The following is a 23,792-nucleotide window of genomic DNA, read 5'->3' on the forward strand; positions in this document are numbered from 1 at the left end:
TGGTGCATTTTAGCCAAACTGTCCAGACGACTGTTATGGTGTTATTTTGGCAAAAATAAAGAAAAGGGAGATATTTCTCTAAAAGAAAGGCTGTCCAGCTTAATATACCTTTTCAGCACTGCAAACACCAAAAGAATCTGCACCACTTGGCATGTCTATTCACTGATCTCCTGAGTTTTACTGTAATAGAGTAGGGACCATAGAATTTGATAAGTACCATTCGGGCCATATAGTCTGCCCATTTCTTTTGATGTAGACTCAGACCTTAATTAGTCTTTCTTCTTGCCTTTTGTGGCACAAATACACTGCTCCCTCACACTAGACATATGGGATTGGCCCCTTGAGCCCATGTGCTGGTATAAAGGTCTGTGATGGGATTATTACTGTGTGACCCTTCACCACCTCAGATGATTGCTAAACCACAGTATATACCTTGTTGCAAATAGCAGAATACAACTATAAGAGTATATAATAAGAAGCACCTGCTGCTGCTGCAAAAAAATCAATTTGTTTGGAACAAAGCTTTGCCTTAAAAGCTGACCACAGTTGAAAACCTGTTTTATTTCTTTATTGTAAATCTCATCCATTTCTAAATATAAAAAGACTACATCTGATAGCGTAATAGTCTAAAACCGTTTATTGAAATTAAATTGCCCAGGGAATTTAAAATAAGCTTTGGAGAAGATACTGATTTCATAAGTAGAGTTAAAGAGAAGAAAATTCTTCACAGAGAGGTATCTGTGAATTGTGCCTGGGGAGCAATTACACTAAAGGTATGAATGTGGGGAGTGTATGACTGTCAAGGTCCAGCGACTGTGATTATTAAGATCACTCAGGACGCTGCCATCAAACAGGCCATACTTTTAACCTATTGAGCAGCCAAACTGTCAAAGGAACGATTGGGCATATTGTGCTGAATGAGTTCTGGTGCTTTAGAAAAATTGGGAGATAAAAACTAAATGAAAATCCAGCTTTAGTTTCACAACTGTGCTTTTCACTTCTACTGCCCTCATTTTATGTAAATGTATCACTTTATAATAAATGTTTTTAAATGAACAAGAGCCATCCCTGGATGGCTGCAGTACTACAGGGCTTTTAGGGACTGCTTAGGACTTTATACATGAAAAGCAGGGAGAGTACGCATGAGCTATTGTGCCAATTATGAGTATTAAAGGGCCTGAGAGGTGGGTAATGCATATAAACCTGTTTGGCTTTTTACACCAACTAAGCATTGAAAGAGTTACAGTTTAACATTTGAAATGAGAATTCTACCCACTCACTCATCTTTTAACAAATTGCATCTTCCACAGAATAACACAGAATGCCCCCACAATCTGTCAGTTTGTCACTTCATGTTCTTTATACTTTTTTTAAACAATAAAATGATTCACATAATTTATCCTAATTAGAGAGCAAAATGTGAACCATGAAACAGTGCTACACAATGTATGTATATATATATATATATATATTATTGATCCAATGTGCTATGTATAAGGTTTAAAATGTGAACCATGAAACAGTGCTACACAATGTATGTATGTATATATATATATATATTGATCCAATGTGCTATGTATAAGGTTTTTATTACAGAAAGTACAATTAGGATGACCACATTTCGGCACACTATGAAGCGGATGAGATGACACACACAGGCGTATAAAATATATCACATACACACTGATTCACATATACACAGTGTCACATACACACAAAATGCATTTTATCAGAAGAGTTGATAAGTCTCTTCTGATGGGCTGAGACCTCCTTCACTTGGAATTCTCAATCCGGGACAATGCATTGTAGGGATAAAAACATAGTAACATATCATTTGACAGCAGGTAAAAAATGTTCAGTCCATCTAGTCTGCCTGTTTTCCTGCTATAAACACTAAAACCTTAATCAGTCCTTGATCTCGTCTTGAGATGCAGGATGGCCATATGCCATGTGTGTAAATTTCCTCACTGTTAACACTTCTGCTATGAGAATGTTCCACAGTCTGAAGCTGATTCCTTCCTGTTGTGAGCATACAGTGGGGCAAAAAAGTATTTAGTCAGCCACCAATTGTGCAAGTTCTCCCACTTACAAAGATGAGAGAGGCCTATAATTTTCACCATAAGTACACTTCAACTATGAGAGACAGAATGAGACAACAAAGTCCATAAATCACATTGTCTGATTTTTAAAGAATTTATTTGCAAATTATGGTGGAAAATAAGTATTTGGTCAATAACAAAAGTTCATATCAATACTTTGTTATATACCCTTTGTTGGCAATGACATAGGTCAAACGTTTTCTGTAAGTCTTCACAAGGTTTTCACACACTGTTGCTGGTATTTTGGACCATTCCTCCATGCAGATCTCCTCTAGAGCAGTGATGTTTTGGGTCTGTCGCTGGGCAACACGGACTTTCAACTCCCTCCAAAGGTTTTCTATGGGGTTAAGATCTGGAGACTGGCTAGGCCACTCCAGGCCCTTGAAATGCTTCTTACGAAGTGTGTTTGGGATCATTGTCATGCTGAAAGACCCAGCCACGTTTCATCTTCAATGCCCTTGCTGATGGAAGGAGGTTTTCACTCAAAATCTCACGATACATGGCCCTATTCATTCTATCCTTTACACGGATCAGTCGTCCTGGTCCCTTTGCAGAAAAACAGCCCCAAAGCTTCACCGTAGGTATGGTGTTCTTTGGATGCAACTCAACATTCTTTCTCCTCCAAACACCACGAGTTGAGTTTCTACCAAAAAGTTCTGACCATATGACATTCGCCCAGTCCTCTTCTGGATCATCCAAATGCTCTCTAGCAAACTTCAGACAGGCCCGGACATGTACTGGCTTAAGCAGGGGGGCAGGTCATTCACTAGGTCCCCCCGTGTGGTTCTTGTGATCATTTTGAAACCAGGTGGGGAGATCTTGCGTGGAGCCCCAGATCGAGGGAGATTATCAGTGGTCCTGTATGTCTTCCATTTTCGAATAATTGCTCCCACAGTTGATTTCTTCACACCAAGCTGCTTGCCTGTTGCAGATTCAGTCTTCCCAGCCTGGTGCAGGTCTACAATTTTGTTTCTTGTGTCCTTTGACAGCTCTTTGGTCTTGGCCATAGTGGGGTTTGGAGTGTGACTGTTTGAGGTTGTGGACAGGTGTCTTTTATACTGATAACAAGTTCAAACAGGTGCCATTAATACAGGTAACGAGTGGAGGACAGAGGAGACTCTTGAAGAAGATGTTACAGGTCTGTGAGAGCCAGATATCTTGCTTGTTTGTAGGTGACCAAATACTTATTTTACCGAGGAATTTACCAATGAATTCACTAGAAATCCTACAATGTGATTTCCTGTATTCTTTCCCCCCATTCTGTCTCTCATAGTTGAAGTTTACCTATGGAGAAAATTACAGGCCTCTCTCATATTTTTAAGTGGGAGAACTTGCACAATTGGTGGCTGACTAAATACTTTTTTGCCCCACTGTATCTAAGACTATGGTATCAAAAGACCCTGTTTGATTGTAAGTAACTGAATTAAGTGAATCTTTAAAAAATGTCAAGTCAAGGTTTCCATGAGGACTGGCAGAGTTATTTGGTTAACACATTTGGCAAAATACTACATAGAATACTCAATATTGGGGTATTAAAGGGTTAATATTTCCAGAGTCTCATGGCTAGCTCATTTAGAAAGTTCCCAGGTATGCTTCTATTCGCAGAGCTACATGACACCATATCCTGGCTGGGCAGATCCAAAACAGAAAGAAACCCTTGTTGTGTTCCACAAATTTAGCCCAACATTATTCAAGGTGAAAAAATTAAGTACCCACAAACCTTCCATCATAGGTGATGTTGAAGGCCATATTGGTTCCACTGAACGGGTGCCAAGGCTGGCCAACATCTGTCCTAAATAATGAAAAGCTGATAGAGCCATTTGAGGTACAAAATTAATATAAGGGTTTTGTGTATTACAGAAGGTTAAACATTGAATGTCTCATGAAGATTTTTAAATCACTCCAGCTCTTTTTTAGCATTTTATTTTCATTCCACAATTAAAGGAATTTAACAACAGTACAAAAAATTTCTTTGTTAATATAAATGAGGTGAAGGAGAATTTGCCTGACTGATTAAACCAAAATACCTCCAGTGGGGATTCGAGAGTTTAATTCTAACTAATGCAAACAAGATAATCAAGATGAGAGATTAAGCATCTCGTTAATGGGAATATGGATTGCTCTAACATCTAAAATCTCATTGCCGCCTTTGTAGTTCCTTATCTTCTCTAACAATCGTACGTGGCTTCTAAAACATAAAAGACAAGGGCTTTATTATTTATTTATGGGCTTTATAACACTACATTTTATAATTATCTACCAAACACAAAAAAATATCCCTAACTCATACCCAGTAAAAACTATCAAGTTACTAAAAATGGTATTTGGGTCTTATCATAGAGTCTTATGTGTAATTGAAGATTAAGTATATAATGTTATTGCATTATGATCAGAAAATTTAGTTTTGTATACCACCATTTTGCATTTAATAGTTATGACAAATAAGTTTGGAAAAAGGTATGTTGAAAATAGCTAAATACCTGAGTTGGAGTAGGGGTTACAATGCAGTCCTGCCACTTTAATTTTGGTGACCACCAATGATGTAAATGTGGTCAACAGCTGTATATAAGAGAGTGGTTATTTTCAAATTGGAAAACATCTTTCTGTAGCTTCTAGATCGAAAATCCCAAATGTACACATGAAACATGAATAGCATGGGCTCATCGGGCAGGAAGCCCAGCGCAATAGTAAAGTATTTCTCCACCTCTCTTTCTCCATGAATGTACATTATTCTGATCCTTTGGCGCAAAAAACAAGGCAGAGCCACATGTACAATCTGTGGAACAGGGTGTGCCCCGAAGCTCTGCCATTTTGCGTAAATTCTCTGAGAGGCCTGGTTCACGCAGAAGCAGATGAAGAAAGAAGACAGAAGAACAAGAAGAGGCAAGAGAAGAAGCAGAATTATTGGAGGAGAAGGTACAGGGACATTGAAAGTAAGAGCGTGTAAGAGAGTCTGAGTAAGAGAGTCAAAATACTTTATACTATATATTACTATATAATAAAAGGAGTCATGCTACACCACTATCAATGCCTGGATCAGTATATAGTGATGGGAATTATGCTGTAAAGCCGCCTGTGTCTGGATTACTATATAATAAAAGGACCCATGTTTCTGGCTTGCTATATAATGATAGGAGTCATAATGAACCACCCTTAGTGTCTGGATCCCTATATAATGTTGGGAGTTTTAGTGTACCACTGTAAGGTTTATTATATATTTATGGACGTTTTGCTGTACCATTGTCAGTGTCTGCCTTACTATAAAATGATGGGAGTTATGCTGTACCGCTATCATTGTCTGGCTACATATATATAATGATAGGAGTTATGCAGTACAACCACCAGTGTCTGGTAATTGGATTTGTACTGTAACATATATCCCATTAAGCTTGTGCAAAACATTTGCTCAGGCCCAGACCAGCACGAAATGTAAATAAATCACTGGGTTTCGGGAAACTTCTCTGCAGTTCTAATATCATTAATTTCCTTGTTATTTATATCTACTTTCCTCCAAATGCTCTCTCTAAAGAATATAGTGGCGAGCACAATTTTCTGTTCCTGCCTCGAGAGCAAAATGGGTTAGCTATGGCTCTGCCCCTTGCCCTTGGCTTTTTAGAGGCAAATGGCACTGATGTGCTGTAAGGGGCAAATATGGCACCAACTTGCTGTTTGGGGGCACATATGGCACTGGCAAGCTGTTTGGGGAGAAAGATAACACTGACAAGCTGTTTGGGGACAAATATGGCACTGGTGATTTGTTTAAACACAGAGATGGCACTGACAGGCATTTTAGGGGCAAAGCTGGCACTGTGGGACATGCATGACATGTTACTTTGTGCAGTTGGGGGACCCAAAGAGGTGGAGTGGTTGCAATAGAAATAGAAATAAAAAAATCTTGCACCCAAGGGTAAGTGACCCTAGGCTTGGGCCTGTGCCTCACAATTCAGAGCTACGTAGGTTCCTCTAAGATTTATTTTATCAAATAGACTAATTTATATCTCCTCTAGCTGTAGGAGGAAGAGGGTCCAGAGAAACATTTGTGTTTCTCTGAGAGTACTCCAGCTTAATATTAGTTATTGTAGCTTATTTAGTTTAGGTAAATGTTGTTAATTACATATTACTAACCCTTTAAGCTCTAGAGGAATGAATAATAACAATTAAGCAAATCAAGTAGTCCCATGATTCAGCTACCACAGTTATTTCTTTATTTTGAAAAAAAATCTATCCGTTGTGTCTGTTATATAAATCATATTAATTACTGGTGTTTAATTCTGAATTTTTATGTTTTATGTAGATTTACGGGTTGTAATGAATTTATAAACATACAGATGGATTACCAGTACAGATGCAATAGAGAATGCCATCTCTGTGCATACAAATGCATCTGCTATGAAGATAAAGCAGATATGTGCATTGATTTATGCCTGATGGATGACAAATATTATAGCAGTCTCCTGGCGTGTGGATTAAAGAGCATACAATTAGATTTTTAATCACTTTTTCAAACACTAGATGTAATTATATTGTGTTTTCTTTCTTTCTTTTTTTTTGCATTTAAAGTGCATTGAGAGCACACAGCCATGTGCTTGCTAACTGGAGCAGCGATTTGTCTCTGAATGGAAAATCTCACAGTCTTTGTGCTTCAGGTCCTACTGTCTAGATAGATAGATATATATCTTATTCTAGATGTATCAATCACAAATTCGTCAATTCATAGCAACCCAGGGGCAATTCACTGATAAATAAAAAGAATGACAAACTAATCTTATTCTAGATGTATTTAGCACAAATTCTTCAAATAATGGATGCCCAATTTTGGGTTGCCCTCATACATACTTGCTGTGCATTATGAAAGCTGTATTCCAGTGAATGCATGTTATTGACAACAAGATCTGCAACCTCAAAAAAAAAAATTGCTATTATGTTGTGATCTCCCTTTTCTAAAGAAGGGAATGTGCAAATTCTTGCAGATATATATTAGCTGCTGTTCGAACTTTACCGGCGTGAATCCCATTTATTAACTTTATTAACTACTATTCACTAGAGCAGATCCTGACTGTAATGTCTTTTGGGCTAATGATAAATATGTTTTGCTTCTGTAGTTTTAATAACTCTCCAAGCTGTCTTTTTTTCATGACTTGTAACAGGGTGGTAGGCAGTTTGTTTCTTATTATATGTAACATATCACATAATTGAAAGCCAATGTATTTGCCTTCATCTAGAAGCATAATGGTCCTGAATGACAAATGTAGTTTATCTGCTTACAAACATAATCTGGATACGTTCACATAAATTACGGTGTATTGCTTGTTTATATTGTATGGTTTCTCTCTAGAAATTGACACAACTATTGATGATTTATTATTTTATTCCTAAAGTAGTAAGGCAATATAGAATTGTGCTGCTCTTCAACTTGTATTTTCAAATCTACCATTATATGTTGTATAGTAAGTAAAGTTATAAAGAAAATTCTGATGGAGCCTACCCATAAAGTAAGACTGTTTTTTGTTTTATATGTCACCAGTCTTACAACAAATGTAATATATGTATGTATGTATGTATGTATGTATGTATATATATATATATATATATATATATATATATATATATATATATATATATATATATAAAATCAAAATGTAACATCTTGATATCATAAAGAAAATAAAGAAAAGCACCAATTTCAATAAAATATAGACACTTAGAAATGTGTGCACAAATTAAGACATACACACTGACATGCTCATTTGATCACACCGTGATATTTTTATTAAGATGTATGGATACACTGACTCACACACCCTTATACCCCGACTGGCCATCTTACCATGAACCATCATACATAGCAGCAGAATAGATCTCCTACTCCCTCTGCACTGATCTTAGAAAAGACACACAATGAGAAACCAAATATTGCCCTACCACGGGTTGCACATGTATGCCAGAGGAATATTTTACTAACACTATATATTTCTAGATACCCTTAGGCACATTTTTCAAAATTGTATCCAAAAAAATAATTTTATGCCTTATCTTCTGAACTGAAGTATGGACCTCTGTTTGTAGAAACAATTTTAACTTTAATTTATGTGATTGCTGCACACTATTGTTTATATGCTGAAATGGCTGGTTTAATTAAAGCTGTGAACTCAGTTGTAGGTTATTCACATAGAGGCAATGGTAATTTTCAGCAAGGTCACTCCAGGTTAACAACTCAAAGCTTACCAGGGACAATCTGGTTGTGTTAGCTGTTGAGGGATATCAGGAGCCTTTAACCCCTTAAGGACCGGGCTCGTTTTTTCTTTTTGTACCCTGTGGGACCGAGGCTGTTTTAATACTTTTGTGGTGCTTGTGTTCAGCTGTAATTTTCTCCACACCCATTTAGTGTACCCACATAAGTTATATATTGTTTTTTTCAGGACAAGATGGGCTTTCTTCAGATACCATTATTTTGATCGTATCATCTTATTTACTATAAAAAAAATTAAAAAAAAACATGGTGGAAAATTTAAAAAAAACACATTTTATGACTTATTTGAAAAATCTTTTACTCACCTAAAAAAGCAAGTAAAAAATCTAGCTAAATAGACTCTACTACTTGTCCTGAGTTTAGAAATACCCAATGTTTTTATGTTTTTTTGCTGTTTTTTGTAAGTTATAGGGCAATAAGTACAAGCAGCGTTTTATGATTTCCAAACCTTTTTTTAAAAATCTGGTCAGTCTGCCTCCATCTCCTCTTTGGAACATCTTTGAAGCCGGTTAACTCAATTTAACCCATTCAAACCATATATTTTTAAAAACTAGACACCCCAGGGTATTTCAAATGCTGTTATTTTAACCCTTTCCATGCAACAGTTATACAACTACACTTTGTCAAACTTTGTAATAGTAATTTTTTTTTATTTTTTTTTCACACAAATTGTACTTTAGTTATAGATATACAGGTTCTGGTATATGTCACTGTCAAACAACACCCCAATGTGTGTTCAGGAACATCTCCTGAGTGCAGTGATACCCGACATGCATGGGTTTGTCGTGTTGTTTGAGATTTAAAATGCCACATTTGGGAAGTGCGCTTTTTTTCTCCATTTTGGTCAGTCTGTACCTATACCCTATCTTTGAGCTCTGCCACTCCAATTTACCCCATCAGCCATTTTTTTTTATATTAGACACCCCTTGGGTATTTGAAGTGCTTTTATTTTAACTCTTTGTTGAGATTTTTGAGAAATTTTAGCACTTGCTCAAAATAATAAACTTTATTTTTTTATTTTATTTTATTTTTTTAATACTTTTTTTATATTTTTTTTACACATTTTGCTGGTACTGGATGGTTCATCTAGTGACATCACTGCATAATTATTTTTAAATGTTAGCACATTTTTTTTTTTTTTATTATTTTTTGAATATTTTACTAATCACACTGTGATTAGAAAGCTGGGCTCCATTGACTTGCATGGTTGAATGCAGTACCTGTATTCAACCTGCAAGTGGAGCCAGAGTTCTCTAGAGGGTCTGGAGACCATCTAGCGAACTCTTTCATCTTTATTGTTTTTTTTCCCGGGCCGCCGCCATCTTGCTGATGGCGAAGATCACTGGCAGCTGCGGCTGTGACCGCTCTCTGGAGCGGTCACAGCCCATCCAGAGGTAAGTGTTTGGTGTCGCTGGATGCCTCCTGATCGAGGCATTCCAGCGACACCATTCAACGATCGCCTCCTAAATGCTTTTAAAACGGGCGTCCGCCGCCATACAATGTATGGCGGCTCTTGACGCCCCGGGGAGGGGCCAGACATGGCCCCCGATGCCGATCTTGGCCTTGCTGAATGTCTCGACATCGAGGCATTACAGTAACGCCGTTTATCACTTTCTAAGCTTATTTAATTTTTTGACGGTTCAGGACCGTCAAGGGTCATTAAGCGACCGTTTTTCCATGACGGTCCTGAACCGGCAAAGGTCGTTAAGGGGTTAATGCATCCAATCAGGCCCGGACTGGCCATCGGGCACACCGGGCATTTGCCCGGTGGGCCGGGCCGCGGCAGGGCCGGATTGACTTAGGGGCTGATGGAGCTGCAGCTCCAGGCTCCTACCTTAAAATAGGCCCAGTCAGGACCGGACTGACTGGGCCTATCTGGCCTCTACGGCCACATTAACGCAGGGCATAAGGGGCACCTGCCCCTTAAGCCCGCCGCAATTGCGACCGGGTCTGCCACTCTAAGGGGCCGGGAAGCCCCCACCAGGGCCGGCCTTACGGGTGTGCGGCCACACAGGGTTTAAATTAAAACATCGGGGGTTTTTTTTTAACTTTATTTAACATCCTCCATGGTAAATAAAGTTTTTGTTAACTTTATTTAACATGGAGGATGTTAAATAAAGTAAAAAAAAACACCCCGATGTTTTAATTTAAGCCCTATGCGGCCGCAGACCCCTAAGGCCGGCCCTGGTGGGGGCTTCCCGGCCCCTTAGAGTGGCGGACCCGGTCGCAGTTGCGGCGGGCTTAAGGGGCCCTGCGTTAATGCGGCTGCAGCTCCATCAGCCCCTAAGTCAATCCGGCCCTGCCACGGGCCCGGTCGCAGTTGCTGCTTGCTCCAGCAACAAGGTAAGTAGGGTGAGGGAGGGGGGTGCAGTGAGAAGGGGCAGAGGGGGGGTTAGTTAGTGAGAAATGGGGAGAGGGGATACATATTGAGAAGTGGGGAAGGGGGTACATAGTGAAAAGGGGGAACATAGAAGGGGCAGATAAGATGGGGAGAAGGGGTAGTGTGAATGCGTATGAGAATGAATAAATGTGTGGATGAATTGTGTGAATGCGTATGACAATTAATGAATTCATGTGTGGATGAATTGCTTGAATGATTTGTGAGACTGCATTAATGAATGTGTTAATGATTTGTGTGAATGAGTGAGTAAATGCAAAGATGGTACATGAAGGGTGGGCTTTAATAATAAATAAATAAATAAAAATGGGCTGCTCTGGCTTAAATGCCCGGGCCTATTTTTGTCCCAGTCCGGGCCTGCATCCAATTAAACTTCAATATATGCTCTCAGCATGCCTTGCAGTGTAATGTGCTTGGGGCCTACGTATTACTCAGCAATTTGTTACTGTAATAGCTTGGTCTTACTTATATGTATTGGGGTGCACCAAACCAATGTTTCATTATATGTATGAACATGTCCCTTCCCTTGTTGGCTCATTGTATCAGGTAGTCTAGGAAAATGGGCTCTGAGCCACATCTGCACTATTGTAATGAAGAAATAATACATTTTATTGCATGAGACATTTCAATGTTTTCAACCTGGGGTATATAAAGTCGAAATTGTTCTCCTAAGTGGCTGCATAATTTCATATTGGTTCTACATAAAGTTACCACATCCTGCAGAAAATCAGATCAGATATTGCTTGTGCGAGACTATTTTAAGAGCCTATTGTCTTCATAAATGATACATATGCAGAATTCTTTGGAAGCTAGATGAAATACACAGAAACAAATGTCACACTTCTGTCACATTGAAAGGTTTATGCATTAATAATGCGCTTTGCGGATGCATATTTTTCACTTACATTGTTTCTTTACTACCTATATAAATGTCATAACATGATTGGAATGCAAACTTGGTGACATTTGGTTTAGTTTGAACAGCCTATATTTTATTTTGCAAGATCTACCATATATTCTGTCTGTCCTGTCTTCCCGTGATTTTACCTGAAGACAATGTAGCAAAAATGCAGTTCATGAACACTGTCCCTTTTACATACCTCCCAAAATATCTCAGGTAGCCTTTTTAAAAGGCATGTTTGGGGCTATGGTTGGAGTTAGGCTAGTGGGCAGGGGATCACGATCAAGGGAAGTATACTTTGAACAGGCAGTTGTATGCCATTTCTTGCTTCATCAGAACTGATTTCAGTGAAGAAAATGCTGTTTGTATACTTTCAAGATGGCCGCCTCCAACAGCCCTTTTTTGAGGAGCGTTGAGTATTTGCACTCTCAGCACTTTCTTCACCTACCATGTTACATGCACAGAGGCCTCCATCCCGGCCCCCATGTTAGCAGTCACTACCTTGAATGCTGATACAATACTGAGGAAGAAAAACCACGTGGCACTCCGTAGAGCTGTACTTGCAATACACGCCTGATAAGGTTTTATGAAATGGAATTGTTTCTAATCTTCTACCTCTTAGTTGAATAATTATTCAGTAACCATTTGATGATCAAAGGATTACAAAAATTTGGGCAGATTATCCCATGCAGTGCATTCTTATGTATTATCATATGGAAATATTTTAACATAGGTTTGTGTTGATCTTTCCCCGAGGCATATTTTAATACTTACAGAATTAAACAGAACATTATGTTCCGTTTATAAGAGGGCACAATAGCAAATATAAGAATAGGTCAGACATTTTTAATCCACTAATGCGAAGTTTTATTAATAATGGAGACATTTCAGAAATACTATCAAAGAGATCTATTCTCTAAACTGTTCATGCACAAGGGCTGGCAACATGTATACATGCAACTACAGAATAGTTTAAAAACAAAACAGGGAACTAGCAGGTTTCTTAACCAACATGTGGCTTGTAAGTAGCAAATGTAAATGAGAACATTGATAAAACGATATAAACGATGATAAACGTCCCTACGGCCCTCTATTAACAAAGCCAGACTAAGACCTGTGCTCAGTGAGGCAGGGGTAGCTTTCAGGGCATCTGTTTGCCCCCTCACTCACATCCCCTTCATTGCACAGGATGAGAAACCTGTAGGGGCTCAGACCATAATGAAAACCCTAAAACCATAAAGTAGTAAAACATAATTATGTTCAGTATATTGTACTATGTTCCAGAGCACCTGCAGAATTTTCTCATTGACATATGTTCTCTCAGTCAACATGAAAGTTCCAGAATAATAACAACTATGTTCAATTTTGACAACATATGCGACTTATAACTAAATGTGACAGTTGGTGCCTTATTAACTAAACTTTGAGTTTCGGATGAGATGGAAACCTTTCATCTAACAGTTTTAACTCTGTATTATGCAAGCCCAACCTTGGTGAGTTTCCAATGAGAGAAGGCATGATCTGGGTTGTATAATATATCTGTCGCTTTCCCAGATCCCACATTTTACAGTTCAGTACACTTAAACCATTAACTGATGTTAATAGTGCTTACAAATTAAAAAAGAAAAAAGTCTAAGAAATCCCTTTGTATGCCATGGAAACAGTGATCTCAGAGTTTACTTTATTGTTCCTCCCCATTAAGTTATGCTTACCCTTTGGTGGGAGCCTCTGTAAGGGTGGATTAAGAGGAAGGGAGATGGTGTCAGAGCAGGAAATCAATTATTACACTAGTTTTGTCACATATTTCTGCTTCTCTGTAGTAAATTAGACCCTTTTTTGTAAACTAATTATACTGATTGAAAAAGAAAACTATGATGTCATAGGTAGTTTTGCTGTGTAAAGTTCATGGTGCTCACATATGTGTGTCTTCTTATGTTGACCAGATTCAATGTATTTAAGAGTGCTAACAAACTGCAAGACTAAATTCACAGTTTAGCCACCATTTTTGGGATTATTTTTGGAATTATTTATTATAATATCACAGAAAATAAAAGAAAAGAAAAAGGAAAATAGATTGGCATTACCATTTCAAATGTGCATTCCATGTGACCTTAATATCTTAAAAGTGAACTCCTGGTTCAAACTTTTCTTGTAACAGTTCCCAGTTTTATGTACTAATATGTACTCTGAAAAATCATATGAGCATGCAGTTTCAGGGAAATTTTATAACAGTATTTAATCATTGCTAATGACTTTGAACAGTGTTTTACAATTGGAACCCTAGAACATTCTGTATAAATTAAACAGGATAGGATAATTAATCTGTTATTGGCACCAGCAAATCATTTTGCGGGAAAGGGTTGGATTTTATGATGAACTTGGACCATTGAAAATGGCTATTAAAGCTCTCCTGGGAAATTATAATGTTTATTTTTCTTGATTTTTTTAAAATTAAATTCTGGGAACAGCAGAAAAGTTTAGAATCTTACTTTAGTTCTATGTTTAAATTTAATTTCATGTATACTTTTTAAGAAGTTAAGTGTAAAATGAACTCCGCTACGGACATAACAATAAACGTATTTCGTTTAATAAGATTATATATTGTAAGGTTATTGGTTGTATACCTGTTTAAATAATAACACATTTTCATTTCTCCAGTTCAGTTGGAAATAAAGTTTGTGCAGTAATTCTTTTAAATTAAACCCAGCTAAGGACTTAGAAATCATATACAATGTGCACTAAACCAGTGGTGTATTTAATAGGGTGCCTTAGACCAAAGACAGCAGCTCAGACGCCTCCTCTTCTACGTCATATTGGGCTCCTCCATGGTGGTCTAATGGCGATAGTCAAGTTCTCAACACTTCCTCCGTTGACCATGCCTAAGACTCTCCAAATATTAAGTCCATCACAAGGATTATATTGTGGTGACCCTCTAATGTTGGCAGCCAATACCGTACCTTGTGAAAACCATCAATTGTATATATTCTGGATTGTGATCTGTACTCAACCATTCAGGCATTTCATCTGTGAAGCTGGGATTTTGATACCCCAAAGTCCTATAGAATTATTAAGGAGCCTGCTGTAGGCTGTGTGGATTTCAGAATTTTCACTATTCATACTGAAAGCTTAAGGGTCAAGTCCTGATTGTTCCTAAGTTGAGGTACGGGTAGCTTCTACGAGAGACTGCACAGTCTAAACCTAGTTGCTTTAGGCCTAAAGATGTTGACCCACAAAGTGAAGTATTTCTTTCTGTGGAGAGAAATTTGGTGATGTCATGGTTTTTTTTTTGGTTAGGTTTTTTTACTTAAAAGCAGAGTAGAAGGTGGCAAATGGGACATTATTTTTCAGAAAATCTATTTTTAACCCGATATGACCAAGGTCACATTGGAAAGGTCAAGCCATAGTGAAATTATAGATAAGAGTCTTTTCATATGTCATGACAACACATAGTAATTATAAAAATAATACATTTATGTTTACAAATCTCCTAGGAGAATGATTTTTTAAACTATACAAATCTAGATAGCTGCATAATAATTTGAATGTCATTCAAATGAAATACAGGGATATTTTTTTTTTTAAAATGATTTTTTTTATACACAGGTCTATGTACTTTCTCTCTTCAGAAAATATATACCTGTAGGCACACATCTACGTACAAGTATTAAATATACATTGATGCGCAGAACACTAAGGCACTGTTGTTTTACATTTTTTATGATGCATAGTTCAGACTTGCGGCATTCCCACTGGAGACCTCCATCTGCTCATTTTTATATATGTGTTTGAGATAAGATGCAACTGTTCCTTCTATTTTAAATTGAAAGGGGGGAAAAAAAGCTTGCAGAACAATTGGATTTGATGCTGTAACTACTTTACTGGTAGCATAAATCAAGAGAACTGGTTTCACAATGTTCCCATTTTTAGAAGCATTTGTTTTATATAAAACATACTGAATACTAGTGTTTGGTACATTGTAGCACATTGTGATATGCTTAAATTTATGTCTGTCAGTGTTCCTAAAAAATATTCTCATAAATATAATTGATAAAGATCGTATGTTAGCCTTCCATTGACCCTTCCATCTCCAAATGTGAGATCGATCAGTGAGCCAGGGCTAAAGGGGTAGTAGGGCAATAACACTAGGGAAGGGTGCAGAAACAAGAACCACTTGGTGGACACAGGTGGACAACTATAACGTCCTCAAATATGCCAGAGATTTATTCCCTGGAGCTTCATTTTTCTGTAAATTCAGACATTTAGGAATATAAGTATTAACATACGCATTTAAAAAAAAAATACTCATATGTTGGAAATAAATTAAAGAATTAATGAAATTAATTAGTTTATTAAATAACTGGTTTATATGGGACACAGTTGCTAACAACATAATTTTGATAAAATTTTTTAATAAATCCCAATGACTTTTCAGGCCGTTCGTCACCTAAGCAGTTAACAGTATAAACCAAAATGCTATTAGGCATATTTATGATTTGCTGATGTCAAATGTCTGCCGTACTGCTCTTGGCCTGCCATTTTGGTGAGGTGCCCAACTATTTTTGAAGTCCTGTGAAATATATTTGCTTTATTTTTTGAAAGCTAAGAATATAAACTATTCAGGGGTATAACCGTATATGGTTGAATATAAAACGAACTTAATCTAGGTATCACATGACCTCGAGGCTTTGATAAATAACATTGCTGATTGAGCCAGATACACTTGGGAAAATGTGAGGCTTTCTTGGAATATTTACAAACCATTTTTATTTACCAACCCCTTTAACATTATAGCTATCAGCGTATCAACACTATGAAATGACTTTAATCTTGTACTGGAAAACAGAACCACATGGGAATGAGCTACAGACCCAATCTATTGGCTTTTAAAGGGCAATTTTGTTCATTTTCTCACTTGCAAATAAGCGTAGATTTTATGCATGAATGTAGCAAGTAATTAATTCAGGCTGTTTATTGTAATGAACAATATGTTATTCGTCAAAGATTTAGAATTTTATATGGTTTTGTTAATAAGACACTTTTATTACGAACAGTAGTAGTGACAGATGCCTCCAAGGCAATTATGTCTCTGTGTTTCAATAGCCACTTACAGTTATTATTGGGTCTTGTTGACAAAGACAGAACAATAATAAAAACTATAGCTAAAGCGAAAAATGATGCCTTTAATGAATTGTTTTCTACAACATTTACCAACATAGAGATTCAACAAAATGTCTGGTTTTTATAGGGTGCAGGGTGGTTTTGGAAGCTAACGTGGCCTCCAAATTTGGGGTTCTTTATGATCTGAGAAAATAGACTGCAAGCTTTTTTAAGAGAATAGAGATTGATTATCCCCACTGATTTTTTAATCTATAGACAACATGTTGATAATCATAATCTAGGGTGACATCATTGGCCATGTTTTCCAGGACACATATAATTCTTACATATAGCAGACCAGCCCAGATAAAATGCTGCTCTGCAGTATGGAGGATCTATAACTGACTATCCTTCCATAAGTATATATATACCACATACTGCAGGGCAGCATTTTTTTATTATCATTATTCTTTCTTTAAAGTATTTCTATATGAAAATACTCTGGTATTTTTTTCTTGCCAACTTGCCAACTGCCAACTTGCACCCACATTACATGTTATAAATTGTTGCCCTGACCTTAGATATTTGTGATAACACCTGTAAAGAGGAACTTTAAGCATTAGAGGCTTAGTCATGCTCCGTCTGCCAAAAAAATGTTACAACTCACTGCTCAGGCTGCCATTGGGTGCAATATTTACTATGAAAGCACAGGAAATGATGTAAAACTTGCATTCAATTACTTGTCTATATCTCTGGTGAGAAGAATTGTGCAGGACCCCAACACAAGTGGCACTGCAGATGTCTTTCAGTGCTGTATTCAATTTGAGTTTGAGCCAAGATGTGACAGCCCATTAAATAGCCTGGCAATCTTGTTTCAGTGTGTATAGGAGGAAATAGACTAAGATGCTATTTCTTATCGTCTGTCTTTCCTTTTCTTCCTAAAGAATGTCAGTGGACAGTAGGGCCCTGATTGGTTGTTTGGCCCCATGCCATTTTGTCCTAATGAAAATACAAACTGGCAGTGTTCCTCATTTAATAGCTTTTCCTGCTAAAATTACTGATTCTTCTTTCGGTTTACGCCCCACATCATAGCGTTTAGCTTTTTACCCGTCGTCTAGGTCAACAAGAACAGCAAAAGTGCTTAGGTGCGTTTTGCATATCTGTTAAGGTCCCTTAAGCTCAATGCTTTTAAAGTCTGAATCCTTGGGTTCTACCAAGCTCACCTCTCTAAGTCTTAGTTGATAACATATGGTTTAACCGGGTGTCACTGAAGTCATGGCAACATGATATATCTTTAGGATGTCTATTTCTAACAAATGTTTATAACATACTTTTTACACCTTTATTTGGCCTGCTAGATGAATGTGAAAATTTATGCTGTGATTTCTGAAGTTCAAAAGCCAGTTTGATAAAATGTTACATTGATTGCTCTATTTTTTGTGTTTCAATGGTGTGAAAATTCTCCTATAAAAGGTGGAATACAATACCATATGTGCATATGCATGGATTTCTTACATACCCAATAATTAACCTTATTGGCTTTAAAAAATAAGCCATTGATGCCCCCCTACCCTCTACTTAGCAAACTGCCATCTGTTGTGAAAGACTCTGCTGTTTACATGTGGGATTGATGGTACCATATGTCACATAACAAACATCCATTAGAGTTTATACATAATGTTCTTAATCTATGTTCTCACAGACATACAAAGAATCTTAGATTACCAGATAACTCTTGTGTGTTATCTAGAAACAGGTCACCTTGACAATCTGAATTGGGTAGGATTTTGACTCTTCCTCTCAATTTTAGAGTTATAAATTGTTTCTCCGTGTTGAGTCCTAATCGTGATCAATAAACGGTGAGAGACTTTGTATAAACATTTATAAACAGAAAATCACAAACACTGACAGTTAATTTAGCTTTCAGGTCTACTCCCCTGCTAGAATTCAATTGATTTGTTATTATTTAACAAATGATTGGTGACAACAACTTCCTGATCACAGCTCCCTTTAATTATTTACAATTATGACAGCAAATCATTTACGGTTAGAACATGTGTTCCCCTCTGTGACATCGCCATAACTTATAGGAAAATAAAGATTTCAGCATTCCGTGGAAGATAGCATGATTTGCTTTTGTATCTCGAGAAGGAACCGTCTGAGGTCTGCAAAATATATTTGACTGTACATGTTATTTTAGGAATTTTGGTCTGATAAAAAGGTGCCTTAGACAACTAAAGACTGATATAGTGTGGCTAGTAAGACTCAGAATGTTCAGAGCACCAGTTACACTGGAATCCTTTCTATTCAGATTTACTGGATACACTGGAATCCTTTCTATTCAGATTTACTCAACACAGTTGCTTTAACTAGTTCTTGGATTCAAGTGTTATTGGCTACAGAAACAATTTGCTAGACATTTTTTAACAGTGGAACGGACCTCAAAAGTTTCTTGTGATTCTACATCTCCACAAGCTCATCAATAGTCTTGCTACACAGGGTTACATAGGGGCTATGTACAAGACAACAATAAAATAGCTATTTCTGTACTTCAGGAAGAACCTAGAAGGAACGAGTGGACTAGATGTTCTGAATGTTTCTTATTTGCAGTCTTACAACTACTAATTCTATGTTTTTGAGTCCAAAGTGTATGAGCACATCAGCCAAGTAGCTTTCAGCTTTGCTACTTGCGATATAATATATGTAGAAGTTTAACATTTTACCAATGGAGCACATTCTTAAGAGTAAGCGCTGTGTAAATTGTTGGCGCTATATAAATAAAAGATAATAATAACAAATTACTATGTTAAACATTGTTATGGAAAATATATTCAGTATTATGTACCATATTGTTTGAACTTTCTGGGTCCTTCTATGGAGAAACATACAGAAAACTGCACTGGAACCCAATGGGTTAATACAAATTGATCCTATATACAAGGATTGTTTATTTTTTTCCCTAGAAAAACATGAATATTCACAGCACCTGTTAGAATGCAGTCACAGGTGCCGACATTAAATACATATAGTTTACATATTCAGGCATATATATTACATCCTGTAATTTACAAGTATAAATTACAATACAGCATAGACACTAAGCTTGATACTGCAGTATTTAACATATGAATGGATGAAACAGCTCTAATATATTTCAGCCAAGTATGTGAAATTTAGATTTTACCCATGATTCTCATCTTGTGTTCTACCGGATTTATAGGTTTGCAATATACAGCAATATATATCACATCTTTCTAACGGTTTATGTCAGATATTATAATTAGCATGGCCAGCAGAGCACACTGAGATCAGTATGAAAGAAAAGCTGTTTGTTAGAGCAGAGGGTAATGGCTCGACTCTATGAATCTAGGTCATTGGTGATACACAGAGAATGGAAATCAGGGTGGGCAACATCAAACTTTAAAAATAATGTATTTCTGTACATTGCAATAGATAATAAAATAGTATTGTAATATATTAACCCCTTCACGACCAAATCCGTATGGGAAAACAATGCATTGTCCTTAATGGGTTTAAGGACAACCCTGTTGTCCTTAAGGGGTTAAGCATGATCAAAACTCACAGTACCACCAAAATTGTATTGGAAAAATGTATTTCTATTTTATTATATATATATAGAAGCAAATCAATTGTTCCAAGACAACAGAACATACTTTTATTCACAATTGGGAATTGCTGTTAATGTGTGGGTGGTTAAGTGAAAACAAAACCTGCAACATGGCAAATAGGAGCAAAATTTCTTTTTTTCTGCTTGTGTTAGAAAAAGGTGATATAACTTAAGCAAACCTTTTAAAATAAATATGAATATAAATTGCAATAGGTAAATTTGTTCAGAGGTTATACATTGCAGAACTATTTCTCTGTAGTAGAACGTTATTGTATAGAGCCTATGTGCTTTTATTGAACCTGGTTGGAGTCTTTTTTATACATTTTAATGAGGTCAAAAAATAAAAAAGGTAGAGTCACATAAACTTGTATATAATTAATATGCCCTCATTCTAGCTTCAAAAGCACCCATAGGTCCAAACTTTGCATTATCGATATTTGTTAAACCCCTATACCAATGTCTCTTTCTGTTCATGTTGTGTGTATTTGAAATTCCCACTTCTGACCTTCCATATGTAAAAAAGACCCATGTGTTCCTGTAAGGTTTTCTCTTTTTGACTAAGGACTCCATTCTCTCTTGGACCAATACGATAAATATATGTATATATCTATATATCTATATATATATATATATATATATATATATATATATATATATATATATATAGATACATTTTCTTTATAAAAACTTGATTCTGATGAAATCATAACTTACATTTTGTAACTTATATCTGCCCGTTCCTATAAAACAGCAGATTGCTTACACATTTTTTGTCTGTGCCAGGCATTGCTTAAATCTGCTAAATAAAGCAGATGATTTTAGCAATTCATGAAAAAAGAAGGTTGTAACTGAGTTAGAAAATTGAAAGTAGCTGCCAGAAACCTCAAAGGTAATCACCTTAAAATAACTAATAGTGATACATAACAAATAATTGTATAACCTATAAATCTAACACCAAAAAAACATTTGATGTACGAATAATGTATGGCAAATAAAGTCAAATAAACAGTCTCTTTCTGTCCAAACGGAAAACAATTTTAGCGATGCCTGGCACAGACAAAAAATCAGCCCTCCTGAAAGCCTGTTCCATGTCTTCACGTCTGTTCTTCCAAAAGTGTGATTTCTGATTGCCACCACCTTCTTACTCCAACTTAAACACATATTCTTGTGTTGTAGGTCCTGATGTAAAGCACGCTCTTTTGGTCCATGTTAATCCCAGGATATTTTGAGAGATTCTTTCCGCTACATATATTTATACCTTATATATGTATTATTGATGTTGTATCACGCAGATCTTACACCACTATAGCAACATTTCTTTAGGCGATGTATGTCTTTACAGATAAATATTTCTTAGAATGTACTGTTTCTCCCAGGTTAGAATAAAACAAACAGGAACTAAGAGAAATGCCACCTCTTTGAAATGCTGCCAAATTTAAGTCAGTTGATAAGCCTAGTAATTAACCAAATTATGAAGCACAAACCAGCCCTGTTCAACACAGTTTGAGACTCACCGAAAATTGGCTGTCAGGGAACAAAAATGTCTTGGAGGAATTTCATACATGTTTCCAAATATTTTACATTCTTCCAATAGCCCCATGTAATAAAGAAAAAAAAAATCAATGAAAACTTATTTTCTTTTAAGTACTTTAAGTATTCTTAGAATTGTAGTATCTCTGGAGGCACTTACTCCCTTGACCCTCAACCCTTTCATCCTAACACTGGCTCTTCTGTTTCTCTTATGCTTGCACAATCCCTCTAGTGGGTTAATTTCTAAGATACAGGCACATCAGGAACCATTTATGAGAATAACACAGGAGGCAGATGTTTTGGTGACCTGACCGGAACAAAAGTTCTGAAATCCATGCATTTACATAGTTCGCTTGCGTCATATTTACATAAGACAGGTCATTTTTATGATGCTACTGTATTGAATTGTATAATAAGTGCAAAACGCTTTCAATGAGGCCCAGATGTAATCTGCAGTAGTAATTGAACATTTTCTATGGTTCTAGCATCTGCGATGCGGCATTTACTCTTGTAAATGACCAGTTGATTTGGGATTTTTTTCTCTATGTATTGTAGCATCAACACATGAATATTATAAATCCCCTTTGATTATAATAATGTCAGCTCATTCACATCAACCTTGATTTTCTTTACAGACACATTGAAAACTGGAAGGGCTTACATACGTTGAATGCGGTGGATATGGAACTCTACACTGGACTTCAGGAGCTGTGAGTCTTTGATTTAATATTTTGACTTTTTTGTATCAATATTTGCTTTCCTTACATAATGAATGTAGTAGCACTGAATATTTACAAAATATCACAAAACTGCATAAATGCAGGACTCTGCGAGGGACTGTCTTATCCCCAAACAGTTTTTTGTAAATCTTTTAATGCACATTTGAGCTCTTTTGTATGGACTACAATGCGTTTCACTGGACTTACAAAATGAATTTTATATCTCATTTTCCTCCTCCCTTGGACGACTCTGCTGGAGCAGGAAGCATACTTAAATATACTTCCCGCTCATACAATGTAGCCAGGGCCGGCCCGACAATGGAGCCAAGTGGGGCAACTGCTCCAGGCGGCACTTTTGAAGGGGCGGCACTTTGCCGCCCCAAGCCCTTTTTTTTTTTTTTTTTTTAAAGCGAAAGAGAGAAAGGGGCGCCGAGTGGTTTTCGCTTACCAAGCTGTCAGTACCCGCTCAGCGACCCTCTCTCTCTCCTCTGCGGCGAGTCTCCCTGAAGATTTCCGGCACTCAGCATTACAAGCCGGCACCGAGACCGAACAGGGAGACTCGCCGCAGGACTGCTGAAGGGTAAGTACAAGGGGGGGGGGGACGGAGGGAGAGGAAGGGTAGATAAGGTGGGGGGCGGCATTTTAAAATTCGCCCCAGGCGGCATTTTGCCTTGGGCCGGCCCTGAATGTAGCATTGCCGTTGCAGTCAGCGGGCTCTAATCTCCAATTGCAGTCAACAGCAATAATGGCAGCCAATCACTTGCGTGTTAGCTGAACACTACAATTGGCTGCGACCACTCTATTGATTTGAATAGGAAAAGGAGCTCTCATTTACTTTAAGGTCTAAAGCTCTACTTCAAGTATAATTCTTGCCAGGGTAACAGGTGCATAATAACCCCCTCAATAATATTGCCAACCTCTATGACCTTTTTATAATAAATAAATAAATAATAAAAAAAAATCACTGCATTAGTAATTTGACAGTGTAACAACACATGATGAACACAGAGAGAGGTGAAATCAGGGATGATCAAAATATATTTTGTAGCAGTGGCCTTGTAAAAATGGTTTTACGATATAGAATCGGAAGCGTGAATGAGAATAGAGAATTTTCACACTTGGCACTGTAACTAGATTGATTTTTGTAAAATTCAATTGTAATAATAAAAC

General features: G+C 37.0%; 1 protein-coding gene across 7 annotated transcripts in view; it reads left to right on the forward strand.

The window, feature by feature from the left end:
- LOC149300014 (NT-3 growth factor receptor-like) overlaps positions 1-23,792 on the forward strand; it is a 261,807-nt gene that overhangs the window by 56,298 nt on the left and 181,717 nt on the right. For all 7 annotated transcript variants that reach the window (XM_089485793.1, XM_089485792.1, XM_089485794.1 and 4 more), the window contains exon 2: positions 22,539-22,613. In XM_089485793.1, coding sequence (XP_089341919.1) covers positions 22,539-22,613 — 75 coding nt within the window. The remainder of the gene's footprint in view (positions 1-22,538; positions 22,614-23,792) is intronic.

This window comes from Sceloporus occidentalis, unplaced genomic scaffold (assembly GCF_023333645.1).
Source record: "Sceloporus occidentalis isolate IW3139 unplaced genomic scaffold, rSceOcc1.0.p SCAF_26, whole genome shotgun sequence".
NCBI lineage: Eukaryota > Metazoa > Chordata > Lepidosauria > Squamata > Phrynosomatidae > Sceloporus > Sceloporus occidentalis.